General features: G+C 45.3%; 2 protein-coding genes across 2 annotated transcripts; one reads left to right on the top strand and one right to left on the bottom strand.

Moving 5' to 3' along the window:
* Positions 1-886: 886 nt before the first annotated feature.
* Positions 887-9,411, top strand: peak3 (PEAK family member 3). The gene is made up of 4 exons (XM_020498909.2): positions 887-1,237; positions 1,473-1,642; positions 2,529-3,073; positions 7,834-9,411. The coding sequence occupies exons 1-4, from the start codon at positions 1,155-1,157 to the stop codon at positions 8,950-8,952; spliced, it is 1,917 nt and encodes a 638-aa protein (XP_020354498.1). The 5' UTR covers positions 887-1,154; the 3' UTR covers positions 8,953-9,411.
* Positions 9,247-14,174, bottom strand: LOC109902509 (ornithine decarboxylase antizyme 1). Its single transcript, XM_020498910.2, is given in 6 exon segments — positions 9,247-10,248; positions 10,349-10,434; positions 10,908-11,083; positions 11,182-11,268; positions 11,270-11,327; positions 13,957-14,174. Coding segments are annotated over 6 exon segments (654 nt in total). The 5' UTR covers positions 14,076-14,174; the 3' UTR covers positions 9,247-10,120.
* Between the last annotated feature and the right edge of the window lie 4,946 nt (positions 14,175-19,120).

Genomic DNA, 19,120 nt, shown 5'->3' with positions numbered 1-19,120 from the left:
CACAAATAATCCTGATAGGTATCAGTCTGGTGTTTTCTTTAATGACCTTAGTGATCACTGTTTTACAGACTGTTTTCGTAATGGCTTCTCAGTTAAACGACCTGCCCTGATTTGTCATAGACGCTTGCTTAAAAACTTTAATGAACAAGCCTTCCTTCATGACCTGGCCCTCTGTCAAAGACACTTGGACCTTCTTTTTTGATATTTTCAGTGGTATTGTTTACAGACAACCCCCATAAAGAAAATGAGAATTAAAAACAGGTTCAACCCCTGGTTTGACCGTGATCTGGCAGAGTTACTCCACCTCAAGAACACCATTTGGTGAAAGGCTCGGCACACAAATGCTCAGGCTGACTGGCTCTCGTTCAGGTAAATGAAAAATAAGTGCACTCAGGCTATCCGGAAGGCCAACGTTAGTTACTTTAAATAGCCGTTCTCTCTCTGTGGGTCTAAACGCAAGAAGTTCTGGAAAATGGTTAAAGACCTGGAGAATAAACCCTCCTCCTCACAGCTGCCCATGTCCCTCAATGTTGATGATGGGGTTGCTACTGACAAGGAGCGTATGTCTGATCTGTTTAATCACCACCTCATTAAGTCAGGATTCCTATTTGACTCAGCCATGCCTCCTTTCCAGTCCAACATTTCCTCATCTCTCAGCCCTTCTAATGCAATTAGATTGATCACACGTGTTTGACCAAGAAGATGCATCATAAAGCAATTGGGGGCTAGCACATTGAAGAAGAAAAATGTGATTTGAGATCCAATCCATAAAAGACAAAGTACCAGGGAGGCAGAGACCAAGTGTGTGATGGATCTAACTTAAAAGGAAAGTGAGAGAGAAAAAAAGAGTGTGTGAAGTTGGGTGTCTTTTTGGTGTTCTTCCTCATTTTGTAGTTGAGGTTACTGCATAAGTACTGATATGCCCTCACACAGGCACTACTTTTCCGGTACCAACCTCAGACTGCAAAGATCAGAACAGCAGATAATTACATTCTCACAAGAAAGAGAGACAGACATTGAGAGAGAGAGAGAGAGCAAGCGAAAGAGAGGGAGAGAGGATATTAACGTGAACCTGAGCAATAATATTAGAGACCTCAAGTTCCATTTGAGTTTGACAGACTGCTATTCTGAGTGAGAGACACCGTAACCAGGCAATGGATTGTGCAGCGATGGATTGTGCAACTCAGGGAGCAGAGAGACAGAGTGGACCCCCAGTGTTGCCTATCAAACAGCGCAGGTAAAACAAAAACATACAGTACAGAAACTGCATAGCACTCAGACTCTATGCAGCGTCTTGACAGTTCGACTGAACCTTTAAATGTGAGCTTCGTCAGAAAAACTATCAAGACACTGCATAGAGTCTATCTGAGTGCTATGCAGCTTCTGTACTGTAGGCGCTTATTTTAGGTAACTAGTTCAAAGGACAGAAGATCAATTAATGAATCTGATTGTGTGTGTGTGTGCGCGCTCAGGAGTCTCTACTCGCGAGGCTCTAGTATGGGTTCCAGTGTGGACCTGGAGTTGGATGGGAGTGTCTCTAGCCCATTGGGGCCTCATCAGCACCAGGGCTCTACCTGTACAGATGTGTTCTCTGCAGCCACTGATTGCCATGCACTCCAGTGTCCCATTCACCAGCGCTATGGTGAGTACAACACACATCTTTATCAGACACTGTAGTATTACATTATCCTGTTGATTTCAATTATAAAATTGACTAGGATATAAGTTCTTTAGGTATTAGCTTTTTCCCAGCTGAAATATTAAATAGAAAGCACTTGTATTTTACCCTCTCATTTTCCTTCCTTGTCCTGCTTCCCTTTTCTCATGTGAATTGAATGGGAGGAAGTGACACCTGAAACCAGGCCTATGCTGATAAAGACCTGCCATAGGCACAATGTTTATGTGTTTATGAATACAGTAGCTCCTGTCAAATATGTATTTATTTATTTGAACTTTACCCCGTTTTTCTCTCCAATTTCGTGGTATCCAATTGTTTTAGTAGCTACTATCTTGTCTCATCGCTACAACTCCCGTACGGGCTCAGGAGAGAGGAAGGTTGAAAGTCATGCGTCCTCCGATACACAACCCAACCAACCTTGGTTAGCGCGCACTGCGCCTGGCCCGCCACAGGAGTCGCTGGTGCGCGGTGAGACCGCCGGCCAACCCCTCCCTAACCCGGACGAAGCTAGGCCAATTGTGCATCGCCCCACGGACCTCCCGGTCGCGGCCGGTTATGACAGAGCCTGGGCGCGAACCCAGAGTCTCTGGTGGCGCTGCAGTACAGCACCCTTAACCACTGCGCCACCCGGGAGGCCCCTCCTGTCAAATATTTAATCTACGTATCCAACAACAGTTCGAGATAAACATTGGCTGAAATGTTTTTGTTGTTGCAGAGTATTACTATTCTGTCATTTCTCTACCTTATTCTAAATAAGTTCTCGATAATCCTAGAGAGTCAAAGTGTGGAAATAGGCAATGACTTCTCTGGAAAGTCTATTACATGTTCTGTATTTCCCTTTATCTTTCAGATCCCTCTTACTGTCATCAAGAGAGGTTTTTCTCAGATAGCACCACCCCTCCACCAGTGCCCAAGAAGAGGCTGGCTCGAACCCTTTCCCTACCAGGGGTCTATCTGTGTCCCCTTTCCCCACTACCCTGCAGTCACCAAAACTATGACAACCCTCTCTACATGCTGGTCCCCATCGAAGGCACTCAGCCCCATGTAGAGATAGACGAAGAAAGACCAGTCCAGAAGAGCCCTCTCAACTTGCAGCCGCTGTCTCAACTGGACTTCGATACACCTGATGAACAGCTTACCTACTTCTTCAGCAGTTTCTACAACCAAGGGGGTATTTCTCAAGGTATTCAGCATCGCCACCTACTGTTCCTGAGGAGTATCGAACAGCGCATGGAGGCTGGGGTTCTCCTGATGAGAGTGTCCGACGAAGGTGTTGTTGCATTTCAGCCCCAAGATTTCCTACTGTGTGAAAACTACCAGCCCAAGCAGATAGCAGGTTCACTGTACTACAGCCTGCATAGCCCAAAGTTTCCAGGGAGGATAATCGCAGCTAAGGTAAGGTTATGCTCATGATCTCAGGGCATTAGTGATTTAAGCGGCCGCTAGGGGGCCCTTGACCCAAATTATTTAAAATGTTTTTAGGAACCCTGTTGAGAGTTAGAATAGTAGAATACACAAGGTGCAGTTTCACAATTCATTTTTTCATAAGATTATAAATTAGTCTGACCAGTTATCTAAACTTGTAGCTAGTAATCATGGTTTAATTACTGACAGGGCACATGGGGCACGAGCCCAGGGACCCTGACCACCAGTGGGCCCCCATTGATTTTGTTAGTCACTCTCACTCAGATATCATAAGTCATGGCAAAATGTGTAGAATTGCAGAAGATGTGGTTTTAAACTGCTCAAATATCTCTTCACCCTATGGTAAAATGTGTAGAATTGTAGGAAGTTCGCTGTAAAACTGCACATTTTTTTCTCCGCCCCATGGCACAATTTGTAGAATTGCATAAAATGTGTTAGAAAATTGCGAAATCTTCTCTCCACCCCATGGCAAATTGTATATAATTGCAGGAAATTAACTACAGCAAAAACTCTGCCATCACGAGGGGGGGCCACTTAAATGTTTTATCCCTGCCCCCAAAAGGCAAGGGCCAGCCCAGCCTACTATATGCGTAAACCAGTTTGTGCATCATGCTCAAGCAGTATTCCAAATCAAATCAAAGTTTATTTGTCACGTGCGCCGAATACAACAGGTGAAGACCTTACAGTGAAATGCTTACTCACAGGCTCTAACCAATAGTGCAAAAAAAGGTATTAGGTGAACAATAGGTAAATAAAGAAATAAAAACTACAATAAAAAAATGACAGTGAAAAACAGTAGCGAGGCTATATACAGTAGCGAGGCTACATACAGTAGCGAGGCTATATACAGTAGCGAGGCTACATACAGTAGCGAGGTTACATACAGTAGCGAGGCTATATACAGTAGCGAGGCTACATACAGTAGCGAGGCTATATACAGTAGCGAGGCTATATACAGTAGCGAGGCTACATACAGTAGCGAGGTTACATACAGTAGCGAGGCTACATACAGTAGCGAGGCTATATACAGTAGCGAGGCTACATACAGTAGCGAGGTTACATACAGTAGCGAGGCTATATACAGTACCGAGGCTACATACAGTAGCGAGGCTATATACAGTAGCGAGGCTACATACAGTAGCGAGGCTACATACAGTAGCGAGGTTACATACAGTAGCGAGGCTATATACAGTAGCGAGGTTACATACAGTAGCGAGGCTACATACAGTAGCGAGGTTACATACAGTAGCGAGGCTACATACAGTAGCGAGGTTACATACAGTAGCGAGGCTATATACAGTAGCGAGGCTACATACAGTAGCGAGGCTATATACAGTAGCGAGGCTACATACAGTAGCGAGGCTATATACAGTAGCGAGGCTACATACAGTAGCGAGGCTATATACAGTAGCGAGGCTACATACAGTAGCGAGGTTACATACAGTAGCGAGGCTATATACAGTAGCGAGGCTACATACAGTAGCGAGGCTATATACAGTAGCGAGGCTACATACAGTAGCGAGGCTATATACAGTAGCGAGGCTACATACAGTAGCGAGGTTACATACAGTAGCGAGGCTATATACAGTAGCGAGGCTACATACAGTAGCGAGGCTATATACAGTAGCGAGGCTACATACAGTAGCGAGGTTACATACAGACACCGGTCAGTCAGGCTGATTGAGGTAGTATGTACATGTAGATATGGTTAAAGTGACTATGCATATATGATGAACAGAGAGTAGCAGTAGCATAAAAGAAGGGTTGGCGGGTGGTGGGTGGCGGGACACAATACAGATAGCCTGGTTAGCCAATGTGTGGGAGCACTAGTTGGTCGGGCCAATTGAGGTAGTATGCACATATGTACATGAATGTATAGTTAGAGTGGCTGTGCATATATGATAAACAGAGAGTAGCAGCAGCATAAAAGAGGGCTGGGGGGGGGGGGGGTACACAATGCAATTAGTCCAGGTAGCCATTTGATTACCTGTTCAGGAGTCTTATTGCTTGGGGGTAAAAAAAAACTGTTGAGAAGCCTTTTTGTCCTAGACTTGGCAGTCCGGTACCGCTTGCCAAGCGGTAGTAGAGAGAACAGTCTATGACTGGGGTGGCTGGGGTCTTTGACCATTTTTAGGGCCTTCCTCTGACACCACCTGGTGTAGAGGTCCTGGATGGCAGGCAGCTTAGCCCCAGTGATGTACTGGGCCGTACGCACTACCCTCTGTAGTGCCTTGCAGTCAGAGGCTGAGCAATTGCTGTACCAGGCAGTGATGTAACCAATCAGGATGCTCTCGATGTTGCAGCTGTAGAACCTTTTGAGGATCTCAGGACCCATGCCAAATCCTTTTGGTTTCCTGAGGGGTAATAGGCTGTCTTGGTGTGTTTGGACTATTTTTGTTTGTTGATGATGTGGACACCATGGAACTTGAAGCTCTCAACCTGCTCCACTACAGCCCCATCGATGAGAATGGGGGCGTACTCGGTCCTCCTTTTCCTGTAGTCAATCATTTCCTTAGTCTTGGTCACGTTGAGGGACAGGTTGTTATTCTGGCACCACACGGCCAGGTCTCTGACGCCTCCCTATAGGCTGTCTCTTCGTTGTCGGTGATCAGGCCTACCACTGTTGTGTTGTCTGCAAACTTAATGATGGTGTTGGAGTCGTGCCTGGCTCCGCAGTCGTGGGTGAACAGGGAGTGCAGGAGGGGACTGAGCACACACCCCTGGGGGGCTCCAGTGTTGATGATCAGCGTGGCAGATGTGTTGATACCTACCCTCACCACCTGGGGGCAGCCCGTCAGGGAGTCCAGGATCCAGTTGCAGAGGGAGATGTTTAGTCCCAGGATCCTTAGCTTAGTAATGAGCTTTGAGGGTACTATGGTGTTGAACGCTGAGCTGTAGTCAATGAATAGCATTGTCACATAAGTGTTTATTTTGTCCAGGTGGGAAAGGACAGGGTGGAATGCAATAGAGATTGCATCATCTGTGGGTCTGTTTGGGCGGTATGCAAATTGGAGTGGGTCTAGGGTTTCTGAGATAATGGTGTGGATGTGAGCCTTTACCAGCCTTTCAAAGCACTTCATGGCTACTGACGTTAGTGCTACGGGTCGGTAGTGATTTAGGCAGGTTGCCTTTGTGTTCTTGGACACAGGGACTATGGTGGTCTGCTTGAAACATGTTGGTGCTACAGACTCAATGTTGGACATGTTGAAAATGTCAGTGAAGACACCTACCAGTTTGTCAGCACATGCCTGGAGCACACGTCCTGGTAATACCTCTGGCCCCGCAGCCTTGTGTATGTTGACCTGTTTAAAGGTCTTACTCATGTCGCCTACGGAGAGTGTGATCACACAGTCGTTTGGAACAGCTGATGCTCTCATGCATGCCTCATTGTTGCTTGCCTCGAAGCGAGCATAGAAGTGATTTAGCTCATCTAGTAGTCACTGGGCAGCTCGCGGCTGTGCTTCCCTTTGTAGTCTGTAATAGTTTGCAAGCCCTGTCACATAAGACAAGCGTCGGAGCCGGTGTAGTATAATTCCATCTTAGCCCTGTATTGACGCCTTGCCTGTTTGATGGTTCGTCGCAGGGCATAGCAGGATTTCTTGTAAGCCTCCAGGTGAGAGTCCCACACCTTTAAAGCGGCAGCTCTGCCCTTTAGCTCAGTGCGAATGTTGTCTGTAATCCATGGCTTCTGGTTGGGGTATGTACGTACAGTCACTATGGGGACGACATCCTCGATGCACTTATTGATAGAGCCAGTGACTGATGTGGTGTACTCCTCAATGCCATCGGAAGAATCCAGGAACATGTTCCAGTCTGTGATAGCAAAACAGTCCTGTAGTTTAGCATCTGCTTCATCTGACCACTTTTTTTATAGCCAGAGTCACTGGGCTTCCTGCTTTAATTTTCCTGCTTGTAAGCAGGAATCAGGAGGATGGAGTTGTGGTCGGATTTACCAAATGGAGGGCGAGGGAGAGCTTTGTGCGCGTCTCTGTGTGTGGAGTACAGGTGATCTAGAATGTTTTTCCCTCTGGTTGCACATTTAACATGTTGATAGAAATTTGGTAGAACTGATTTAAGTTTCCCTGCGTTAAAGTCTCCGGCCACTAGGAGCGCCACATCTGGGTGAGTGGTTTCCTGTTTGCTTATTTCCTTATACAGCTGACTGACTGCGGTCTTAGTGCCAGCATCTGTCTGTGGTTGTAAATAAGTTTGTGCAGTTTATGCATCATGCTCAAGCAGTATTCATACTTGAGTTATGTGCACAATGCAAAAGTCAAGCAGAATGCAAACACAGCTGCACCAAATTTAAAAAGCCACGATAAGGCCAAAAGCCAAAGATAAGAGATAATCAACAAAAGGGCTCATTGCTAAGCTCTACCTCAAGCAACAGTCATGTTTTGCACCATTATATAGCAAGTTTGGCAACCCCCGACTCCAGTGACACATTTCCTCTGAACTGTCAACAGGTGTTGAGCAACCCAACAGACTGTACAGACAACAGCAAACATCCATGTCTTAGAAAGGCTTATTAGCATTAGGAAGAGTAGCTTCTGTTTTAGCAGCAGCTAATGGGAATCCTAATTTTAGATTAGGGGTCTTTTGTTAGACTGTGAATGAATCAGATATGACTGTACAATAGAGGCGAAAAACAACTTTTAATGTGACTAAGCCTTGTTAAGGAAGTGAAAGGTTTTTTTTTGTTCTAATTTCCTCCCCGGTTTCATTTCCAGGTAAGCAGTGAAGTCGGCCCCTTGTCTCAACCTACCTCAGTGCCGCCCAATGCCAACATTCAGCAGGTCATTGTATCTTTCCCATCATGCCCAGCACTGGAGAAAGAACCTGGAACCAAAAACACAACCACTTCAGACTCCTCACAGTCTGATCAGACAGGGACAGAATCACCAGATGAGAGTAGAATTGAGGCAGACCAAAGTCAAGCGGAGTCTGGGGAGAGCAGTGGGCTTACAGTTGCTTCACTATTGCTCAAGGGATATGCAGTGACAATTGAGAGAGACTTACCACAGGCTACTTTGGAAGACTTTGTACAAGAGGGAAGGTTCCTGCGGAGCTTTAAACCATTCGTGTATGAAAGGCAACTGAGTATTCTGCTGCTACAGTTAGCCTTGGGGTTACAACACCTGTGCAGTAATGCAGCCACCTGTGCTGAGCTGAAGGCTCAAGGCATCTTGCTGGTATGGCCAAGGGAGAGAGGGGGGGAAACAGAGGCAGACAAAGCAGAAGAAAGTGGAAGAAGTGAAGAAATTGAGTTATTGGAGAATGAAAAGATAAAAGGAGAGATTCAGGAGCTATGGAGAAAGTGGGGAACCCCTCGTGTGGCGTTGACCAATCACACCAGTCACAGTGACCCCAGTCTCTTTCAGCCTGCTCATGCACCTCCATCCATCCAGTCTCAGTTCAGAGTGTTGCTAGAGTACTGCCTGTACCTCTCTGACAATGCTCCCTCTCAACATACACAGAGTTCAGATGGCGCCATCCAGAGCTCCCCATATCTACCAGGGCTTCTCCAACTAGCCTCCTGGCTTCAGGATGAGGGTAGTGGGCTACAGATAGCAGACGTAGTGGGGGTCCTGCAGGCTCTGCTCTGGGGTCCACGTGTTGAGCTCTTCAGGGTAAATCGCACCGTGCCTTCCACTCTGCACAACTGGCTGTCAGTCAAGCAGGCCCTTCTGATGCTGAAGCTGGCAGAGAGAGGGCTGATCCAGGACCTGCCCAGTCTGGACTGGGAGCACTGCCTGTGTCTACAGTACATCTCCTTCACTGACTCTGAAACTGTGATGAGGGCCACAGCTCGACTAGGACTCCACAACACAATGGACAGGAAGTTGTGATTACTCATATCTGTTAATTGAAGTTAACACCGCTTGAATGAATGATTCTCCAATCAAGGGTTTCTCAAACTGGGTCCCCCCCGTTTTGTTTGTTGCCCTAGAACTACACAGCTGATTAAAATAACTACTCATCAAGCTTTGAATCAGATGTGTAGTGCTAGGGCAAAATACTAAATGTGCACCCGGGTGGGGTCCCAGGACAGACTTAGGGATATCCTGCTCTAATCTAATGTAAAATGTGGATGATATTTAACGTTCATGTTGTCAGAATCTATCTTGAACATCTGGAATGAATTAAAGGTTTGCTTTTTTTTTTATTAGACATTTTTCCACAGCATTGCTTTCCAAGGATATTGAGCAAATTACATATCAGCTCCAAATCAAACGTATATAAACTGTGTTCTATAATTAACATTTCATGGATCCAAGGAGCCCCATTAAAGATTTTAAAAGATCAACTTAAAGTGCATTATGTTAAATTCAACACAGACTGATCGAGTTTAAACAGATGCTTCTACAACTCTGGTACGTGCCCACAAAATACAACGTCTTGTAAATCGTTACACATATTTCAATGCCCGTTCCCCAATTCCTACACACATAACAAGTGGATTCATGCCTTATGGTTAAGGTGAGCACTTTTATTCGGGCACTTGTTACAACATGCAGATTTCAGTCAAGTGGATCAAAACTAGAAATCAAAGTTCATGCACACATTAAAATCAAATCAATATAAAACATGAAAATCAACTTGAAATACCCAAGAAAACACAACTAACATAACATGAATATGCAGCATGGACATTTTCACCATAAATTGTACAGCCTAAAGATGATCATTGTAGTGGATGGGGAAGGAGGAAATCAGTACTACACATGGAAATTTGTACAGTGTTGAGGAAACATTTCCCAGATTTAATAAGGATACATTCTTGGTTTAACATTACACACTAGTTCAAATGTCATTATAATAGATCACTTTAAAGTAAATAAACTATTTCACAGGAAACCTTGACCTTAATGAATTTTGATCATATTAATTTTCCCTAAGTGATGAAGTGGGATGGGGAAGGGTATGTAAAAGCTAACGTGTGTGTAGGTATATATATATATATATATATATATATATATATATATATATATATATGCATTTGTGCGTGACCCATTATTAATCGTTGAAGGAGTCTCGTTCGATTCTGTAAGCCATGAAGAAAGCATCGGGGCGGGTAGGGACGAGTGGATGACCCGGTCTCACAATCTCAAAGCCCAGGAAGCTGAAGGTACGTAGCAGAGATGCTGAAGAGAGAAAAGGACAGTGAGAGAACTGCCTCATAACAAAGCACATAAAGTATTAACAGAGGTGTTTGACTGGAAGCAGACACACACAGTGACTTACCTCTGTCGTCTCGGTTCTTGTGGAAGCAGATGAAGACATGGTCAACCTGCAGCTTCTCTTCCGCACATTCCAGCAGGAGAGCGAAACTGGAGAGATTAAGTAAGTCAATGAGTTATGAAGGTAGTGCATTGCAGTCAGCAAGCAATAGAAACTAAGTCCATCTACCATGAAACAACATCAAACAAGTTGAAGGCGCAATATGTATCTTTGTGCGCGACCAGACCAAATTCACATAGAAATTTGAGTTATAGAGCTGTCATTCTCATTGTAAGCAAGTCTGATAAGCGGTAGATCCATTCTGTGTGTGCCATTTCTATGCGTCCCTGTCCGAAAATTTAATTTTTTTGCATCTGGATACACTATATACTATATTTTTGGTTAATGAAAAGATTTCACAGCAGTTTAGATGGTACAATGACTCTCCAACACTAGTTGTAGAATTTTACACACCGGCAATGGCAGAGTGATTTCTGCATATTGCGCCTTTAAAAGACAACAAAAACAGTCTAAAGTAAAACCAGAGGACAACAAGAGGTTGCACTTGCATTGGATCACTGACCTGTCTTTGCTGCCCTCGGGCAGAGCTCCAGGGGGGATCTCGATGTAGATGTTCCCCCCTTTCAGCACCCCCCTCCAGACACAGTGCTTGCCCTCTGAGCAACGAGGCTCAAAGAGCAGGAAACGCACTCTGCCATTGGCGGGGGGCGGCTCCTCAAGAACCAGCAACCGAGCATCCTGCAGGAGAATGGAGAAATTAGCAGGTATGAAGAGAGGTTTGATACAGGTAGCTTAACACCAGATGATGAAGGAGAAAGAGAAGAGAATGGACTCACAGAGTAGAATAGCTTAGCTGAAAGATTGTGATCCCGCTGGTCATTCCCTCGCCCACCTGGGATCTTTAGGGGTGGGTGAGGGGCATCAGGAACACCACAGAGGCCCCGGACACGGGTTACTGCAACAGCGGGAACACCGCCTCGGACTGGAGGACACAGAAGAACTGAGACATTATTGCTCAAGGATTCACTGACTATGAGCTAGCCTAACTGGAGACCAGGAAAAATGTCCCTTTGGAAGTCTATGTATCATCATTCTAGTCCATGTAAGTCACATGACTAATATGGTAAAACATTGTCATTTGAATAGGTACCCTAACCAGGACAAAGGATTGAAGTTCAAACTGTTCCACTGACTAAATCTTTACATGTCTGAATGGAACACTTTGCTTGAGGCTAAATAAGTAACAGGCAGGAGATATTTTATTTGCTTTGTTGGCAACAAAGCACATTCGGTAACAGGATGTCCCAATGAGTTATGACAAAATGACTGCCTTCCCTCAGGTTGATTGCTACCTTTGTAATTGATTCCCAGTTGACATCACTGATTAATCAGAGAGGACTGTCACAGTAGGAGTAGCCTATGGGGAGAGATGACTGCTACTTGTGGCAAAAAAGGTGGTGACAATGTCAATGGAAAAATACTGAGAACAATTTCAGCTAAAAATGAGGGTGGTAAAAATAGTGTGTCGTTTTTTGGCCTAATTCAAGTCTGCACGGAGGACAAAAACACCAACCTCTTACATCATTGAGACATGTGCCAGATTACCCACTCCACCGATCAGCCATTTTGCATAAGCCACAACGTGAGTGTGTGTTCTAGTTAAGATTCAGAATAAGCTTTTGTGTGGGGGTTGCGCTAGCAGAGGTGAGTATGCCAATTCTCAGAGGTCGAAAAGTGAACAACCCCCATTAAGGGTGGCATACTGCTCACGGACGTGCTCTTACGCAAACACCACTCCAGCGTTATATGTGGAGCAGGCATGTGAAAGCAAAGTAAGAAGCATTGTGTCAACCTTGGAGCTCAACCTCTGAGTAACAGTGATATACCTCAACCATCGTCAAGATGGCGTCATAGGCTTATCATTTGTGCGGCATATTGACTGGAATCCCTAATAAGCGGTTCTAGTGAATAAGGTTCCTTTGGAAACTGCATGACCAGATCGCAAATAATATCCAACTAGCATCCTTATGTCAAATCCCTGTCCGTTCGCATTCCACCTGCACGTTGTTCCCGCAGATTCAACAGCACTGCTATTCTATGCCAAGTTAAGCCTCTTCACAATACTCCTTCAAATCCCCATTACACTCTGCTACACAGTAGGCAATATTCATGAAGAGGCTTAAATTGTGACAACTGGCTTAGTCAGATGGGAGATGAGTCTCCACCACTTGCGTAAGAGCCATTAACAGTTGAATGAATGCGATGTGGAAAAATACTGTCTCGCAGAGACATACAAATAGATATTAGGCCAAAGGGAAATAATTTTGAGGCATTCATGGACACCTAACCTCTACTCAAATCACTTAAAATGGTGGGGACTAAGTTTCAAGAGGCCTCTTCATCTAGTAAACAGACTGCTGCTCAATGCCCCACCAACATAACAGACCATAAAGAACAGCATTTTACACCCATTGGGAACAGACTTGACCAAAACAAAATGTGCAAATAGCTAGGTTGTTTTTAGATAAATGACCTACTTTTAGAGACTGTACATCCGGTACTTTGGTTTTTAGGCACAAGTACTGACTGGGAACTGACCAATAGGTAAGTTAGCTAGCTGTCATGTTATTCTTAAACTAGGATAACAGTCAGTCAAGCCAACAAGGCTTTAAATTGGCCAAACAATTATTGGCTAATAAATCACATTGAATGTGAGTGAACAGATATGATCTTGATACCGGCAGGTGAGCAGCTAACAAGTGTTGAAGGGTCGCAAGTTAAATATTTGCTGTAATGGCTAGTAACCTTTTCATATACAGACAAAAATCTGTATTTAGTGAGTCTGCGCGATCATTAAGTAGGTTAACTGGACAATTTTCTTGTCCTGCTTTCAAAATGTAACGAGTACTTTTGGGTGTCAGGGAAAATGTATGGAGTTTAAAAAAAATGTATTTAGGAAACATTGCCTTTTTTTTTTAAATATGTTTTTTTACTGGTAACATACCACATCTTGTCTGAAATGGGTATAGACAACGACATGGCTGTGTGCCTATTCCTTTAAAATCGCGAGCCAGCTGGCTAACTAGTTTACGAACATCTCCCAGAACATTCGACGAAATAACATGGGTCAGTCCATTAATTCCGCCATTATTGAGAAACATATTGCCGTAACGTTAGATCGTTTGTTTCTTAATCTCACATATGAAGCAAGTAAACAGTACATTGTCGACAAAGCTAGTAAACGAACATTAGTTGGTAAACTGGCTAGCTAGTTAGCTACCGAACACCTGTCCTTAGCCAAAAACATCCGCAGAATGCTAAATGACAAATTATTGTTCGAACCGCAGCCAACTTTAATAAGCACAATTATACAGGCATCGATCAAAGCTAAATACAGTTATTCAACTTTAAGATAAATAACGAGTTTAGAACAATATTGTTCAACGGACTCGTTATTAGATACATAGCTAATATTCCCTGTAAAAAGTGTAAACAAGTGGCATGTATATACTAACGTTAGCTGCGTAGGCCTCTGTGGCTAATGAATTAGCATAGCCCTTCTGGAGTTAGCTAGCTATACATTACTAACTAAATTACTCATCATAACTCACCTTTCACTTTCTGGGTTATTACTGGGCAGTTCGATAACTGGCATTGTAGATATCGTTTTCTCTTTTTCTCTGACAAAACAGTGGCTATTTAATATCGTCTTGCGTTTGGATTTAACCATAAGGCCAACGTCCAAGCCAGCAGATCCCTCTTGATTCTCTCCTCACCAAATGATTTTACGTAGGCTCAGGCTGCCAGAGCACAAGGGGAGGGCTGCTTGAGACAGAGGTCCCAAAGGAGAGGGAGTGTACCAAATACATGACGTTTGACGAATTAAAGGTCCAATGCAGCCGTTTTTATCTTAATATCAAATCATTTCTTGGTAACAATTAAGTACTTAAGTACCTTACTCTGATTGTTTTAAATTAAAATGGTCAAAAAGAAACAAAAATAGCTTCTTAGCAAAGAGCAATTGGGAAAACTAGCTGTTATTGGCAGAGAGGTTTGGAACTCTCTTTCTTATTGGTCTGTTAAAGTTAGCCTAGGTACATAAAGCATCATCCATTAAGGTTGCAACGGCATCATTTCCATTCTTAAAACTGCCTGTTACTCAGGCCCTGAAGCCAGGATATGCATATAATTGGTACCATTGGAAATAAAACACTTTGAAGTTTGTATAAATGTTCAAATAATGTAGGAGAGTATACCACAATAGATATGGTAAGAGAAAATCCAAAGAAAAACCAACCAGATTGTTTTTTTGAGAGAGAGAGAGAGAGAGGGGGGGTGTCTGGGGGTGTCCTCGGATGGGGCCACAGTGTCTCCTGACCCCTCCTGTCTCAGCCTCCAGTATTTATGCTGCAGTAGTTTATGTGTCGGGGGGCTAGGGTCAGTTTGTTATATCTGGAGTACTTCTCCTGTCCTATTCGGTGTCCTGTGTGAATCTAAGTGTGCGTTCTCTAATTCTCTCCTTCTCTCTTTCTTTCTCTCTCTCGGGGGACCTGAGCCCTAGGACCATGCCCCAGGACTACCTGACATGATGACTCCTTGCTGTCCCCAGTCCACCTGGCCATGCTGCTGTTCCAGTTTCAACTGACCTGAGCCCTAGGACCATGCCCCAGGACTACCTGACATGATGACTCCTTGCTGTCCCCAGTCCACCTGGCCATGCTGCTGCTCCAGTTTCAAATTCCACCTGACTGTGCTGCTGCTCTAGTTTCAACTGTTCTGCCTTATTATTATTCGACCATGCTGGTCATTTATGAACATTTGAACATCTTGGCCATGTTCTGTTATAATCTCCACCCGGCACAGCCAGAAGAGGACTGGCCACCCCACATAGCCTGGTTCCTCTCTAGGTTTCTTCCTAGGTTTTGGCCTTTCTAGGGAGTTTTTCCTAGCCACCGTGCTTCTACACCTGCATTGCTTGCTGTTTGGGGTTTTAGGCTGGGTTTCTGTACAGCACTTTGAGATATCAGCTGATGTACGAAGGGCTATATAAATAAATTTGATTTGATTTGATTTTGAGAGAGAGAGAGAGACCATGCTCTTCCAATGGCCGGTATAAGGGCATACTCAATTCTACCTCCCAGGATGCAATTCCTGTAGCTTCCACTGGGTGTCAGCAGTCTATGTTCAAGGTTTCAGGCTTGAAACTTGAATAACGAATAAGAAATAACAGTTTTAGTACAGATTTTGGAAATCCATGTTTGCACGCACCAAGACAAGACGCAGCTGCTAAAATCGGTTTCCTATTGAACATACTTCTTTCCGTAAGAAATATTATAGTTTGATTACATTTTAGGGTGTCTGAGGAATATATAGAAATCCATTTTGACTTGTTGAAACAAAGTTTAGGGTTAGATTTTCGGACTCCTTTCTTTGTATGTTGAATGAGTGGATTACTCAAATTGATGGCACCAACTAAACTGACGTTTTGGGATATAAAGAAGGATTTTATCTAACAAAACGACACTACATGTTATAGCTGGGACCCTTTGGATGACAAATCAGAGGAACATTTTCAAAAAGTAAGTGAATATTTAAACGCTATTTGTGAATTTATGAAACCTGTGCAAAAATATTTTGACGCCATCCTCAAACAATCACATGGCATGCTTTCGCTGTAATAGCTTCTGTAAATTGGACAGTGCAGTTAGATTAACAAGAATATAAGATTTCAACTGATATAAGACACTTGTATGTACCTAAATGTTTAATATTCATAATTTGTATGATTATTTATTTGAATTGCATGCCCTTCAGTGTCACCGGAAGTTGTCCCGCTAGCGCCTAGGTTTAAGATTAATTAGCTTTAATGGCAAGAAGGCTAAATATGCATACTTTATGGGACACCATTTTCCATCAGCATTTTCATATTTTTTGACAACTAAGGTTCATAAAGGAAACAGCAAGTGTACCTTTAACCATTTATTAGAAAAGGTTACAATGCCGTCTTTGACACTCCCTGATCTGTTTCACCTGTCTGTGCTTGTCGACACCCCCCTCCAGGTGTCGCCCATCTTCCCCATTATGCCCAGTGTATTTATACCTGTGTTCTCTGTTTGTTTGTTGCCAGTTCGTTATGTTCATCAAGCCTACCAGTGGTTTTCCCCTTGCGCCTGTCTGTGGCTAGTTCCTGTTTTCTAGTTTTCCTGGTTTTGACCATTCTGCCTGCCCTGAGCCTGCCTGCTGTTCTGTACCTTGTCACACCACACTGGATTATTGATCTCTGCCTACCCTGACCCTGAGACTGCCTGCTGTTCTGTACCTTTTGGACTCTGATCTGGATTACTGACCTCTGCCTGCCCTTGACCTGTCGTTTTGCCTGCCCCCTGTTCTAGTAATAAACTTTTGTTACTTTGACACTGTCTGCATCTGGGTCTTCCCTAAAACATGAAAGTACAAACTGGCCATGACTGACCCAGCAGACTCGGACCAGCTCCACAACTCCATCTCCTCCCAAGGAGCCACCATTGGAAGGCACGATGAGTTGTTTCGTGGTCTTATGGAAGGGTTCCAGACCTTGGCAGAATGCCATGACCGAGCGTTGAACACATTCCTGGCGCAATTCCGCTGGTTGTCTGTTAGGAAGCCTACCACGACAGTAACCTCCCAGCCCCTCAGTATCCCGGCTGTTAGCAGCGCCACCTCCCCGGCCACCCTGGAACCCCACCTATCTCCCCCGAAACGCTTCGATGAAGAGTTGGGCACCTGTCGTGCGTTTCTCGCTCAGTGTTCCCTCATCATCGAGCTGCAGCCCTCCTCTTTCGCCTCGGACCGCTCTAAGATAGCATACCTCATCACGCTGATGTCAGGGAGGGCTATTGCCTGGGCTATGACAGTATGGGAACAACAGTTGGCCGTATGTTTCAGTCTGGAGGAGTTAGTGGCAGAGGTTTTCGATGCTCCATTGTCTGGGAGAGAGGCTGCCCGGATGTTACTCGGACAAGACTCCCTCAGTGTGGCAGACTATGCAGTGGATTTCTGCACGTCGGCAGCTGGGAGTGCCTGGAACCTGGAAGCGCTGTTCGACATGTTCCTGCACGGAATATCAGAGGAAGTAAAGGACGAGCTTGCAGCCAGGGAACTACTGACGGATCTCGACTATCTCATCACCTTGACCATTCGGATCAATGGGCGACTACGGGAACGAAGGAAGGAGAGGAGAGGAGATTTCCCTCGGCCACCCAAGGATTCCACCTCGCCTTCGAGGTATCCCGGAAGTCCCCGACGGCTCCATTTCCAAGAGAACCTTAGGCTACCCGAGTTCCCCGAGAGTCTCGGGGAAGTCTGCCAACTCACCTTTTCCCGAACCAATGCAATTAGGCACAGCTATACTGTCTCCAGCCGAACGGCTATACAAGCTTCAGACTAAGAGTTGCCTGTATTGCGGGACTACTGGTCATTTCGTCTCCACCTGTCTACTAAAAGACCAGGCTCACCGGTAGGAGCGAGTACTCTGGTGGGCCATACTGTGAAAATTTCCTCTCCCCTTACTCGCACCCCTTTTCATGCCATTTTGCTGTGGGGGAACCAGTCAAAATCTCTCTGGGTATTCATCGACTCTGGGGCTGACACAAGCTTTATGGACGCTACCCTGACGTCCAAGCTGGGCATCTCCACTCAGCCCTTCTCCATTCCCATGGAAGTTAGAGCACTGGACCGGCGCTCTATAGGCCGGGTCACCCACAATGCGACCCATATCAACATACATGTGTCAGGGAACCACAGTGAGATGATGCAGTTCCTGCTCATTAAGTCTCCACAGGTTCCCGTGGTATTGGGATTCTCTTGGCTCCAGCGACATAATCCCCTTATTGACTTTGTCTACCTTCACGACATCCTCGCCTTCTCCCGCTCCGCCCAAGAACATGTGCTCCACGCCCGACAGGTTCTCCAATGCCTCCGGGAGAACCAGCTTTTTGTGAAAGCAGAGAAGTGCGAATTCCATCGCTCCTCCATCCCCTTCCTGGGTTACATCATCGCTGCAGGGAGTGTACAAGATGGATCCCGGGAAAGTGAGAGCAGTGTGGGTCGAATACACCCGCAACACCCTTCCTTTCTCTGCCACTGATCTCTCGCCCTTTGAGTGTTCCCTGGGTTATCAGCCCCCGCACTTCCCTGAGCAAAAGGAAGAGGTCTGCATAACTTCGGCCCAGATGTTTGTCCGCCGCTGTCGTCGTACCTGGAAGAGAGCACGGTCGGCCCCTCTCAAGACCACCTCCAGGTATCAACGACAAGCAGAACGCCACCGGACCCCGGCTCCCCGGTATCATAAGGTATGGCTGTCCACCCGGGATCTGCCGGACAGTCCCGCAAACTTTCCCTCCAGTTTATCGGGCCTTTCCCCATCTCCAAGGTCATTAGCCCCTCTGCTGTTCATCTTCTGTTGCCCCGTAGCCTCCACGAACATCCCACTTTTCATGTCTAGAATCAAACCCATGTCTTACAGCCCTTTGTCTACTGTTTTCCCCTCGCTCCTGTCTGTGTTTAGTTCCTGTTTTGACCTTTCTGCCTGCCCTAACCCTGAGCCTGCCTGCCCTGACCCTGAACCTGCCTGCCCTGACCCTGAGACTGCCTGCCCTGACCCTGAGACTGCCTGCCGTTCTGTACGTTTTGAACTCTGATCTGGATTACTGACATCTGCCTGCCCTTGACGTGTCGTTTTGCTTGTCCGCTGTTCTAGCAATAAACTTTTGTTACTTTGACACTGTCTGCATCTGG

Source organism: Oncorhynchus kisutch, linkage group LG13 (genome assembly GCF_002021735.2).
Source record: "Oncorhynchus kisutch isolate 150728-3 linkage group LG13, Okis_V2, whole genome shotgun sequence".
Taxonomy (NCBI): Eukaryota; Metazoa; Chordata; class Actinopteri; order Salmoniformes; family Salmonidae; genus Oncorhynchus; species Oncorhynchus kisutch.
Note: the sequence above shows the minus strand (reverse complement) of the source record. Positions and strands in the feature narration are given on the sequence as shown.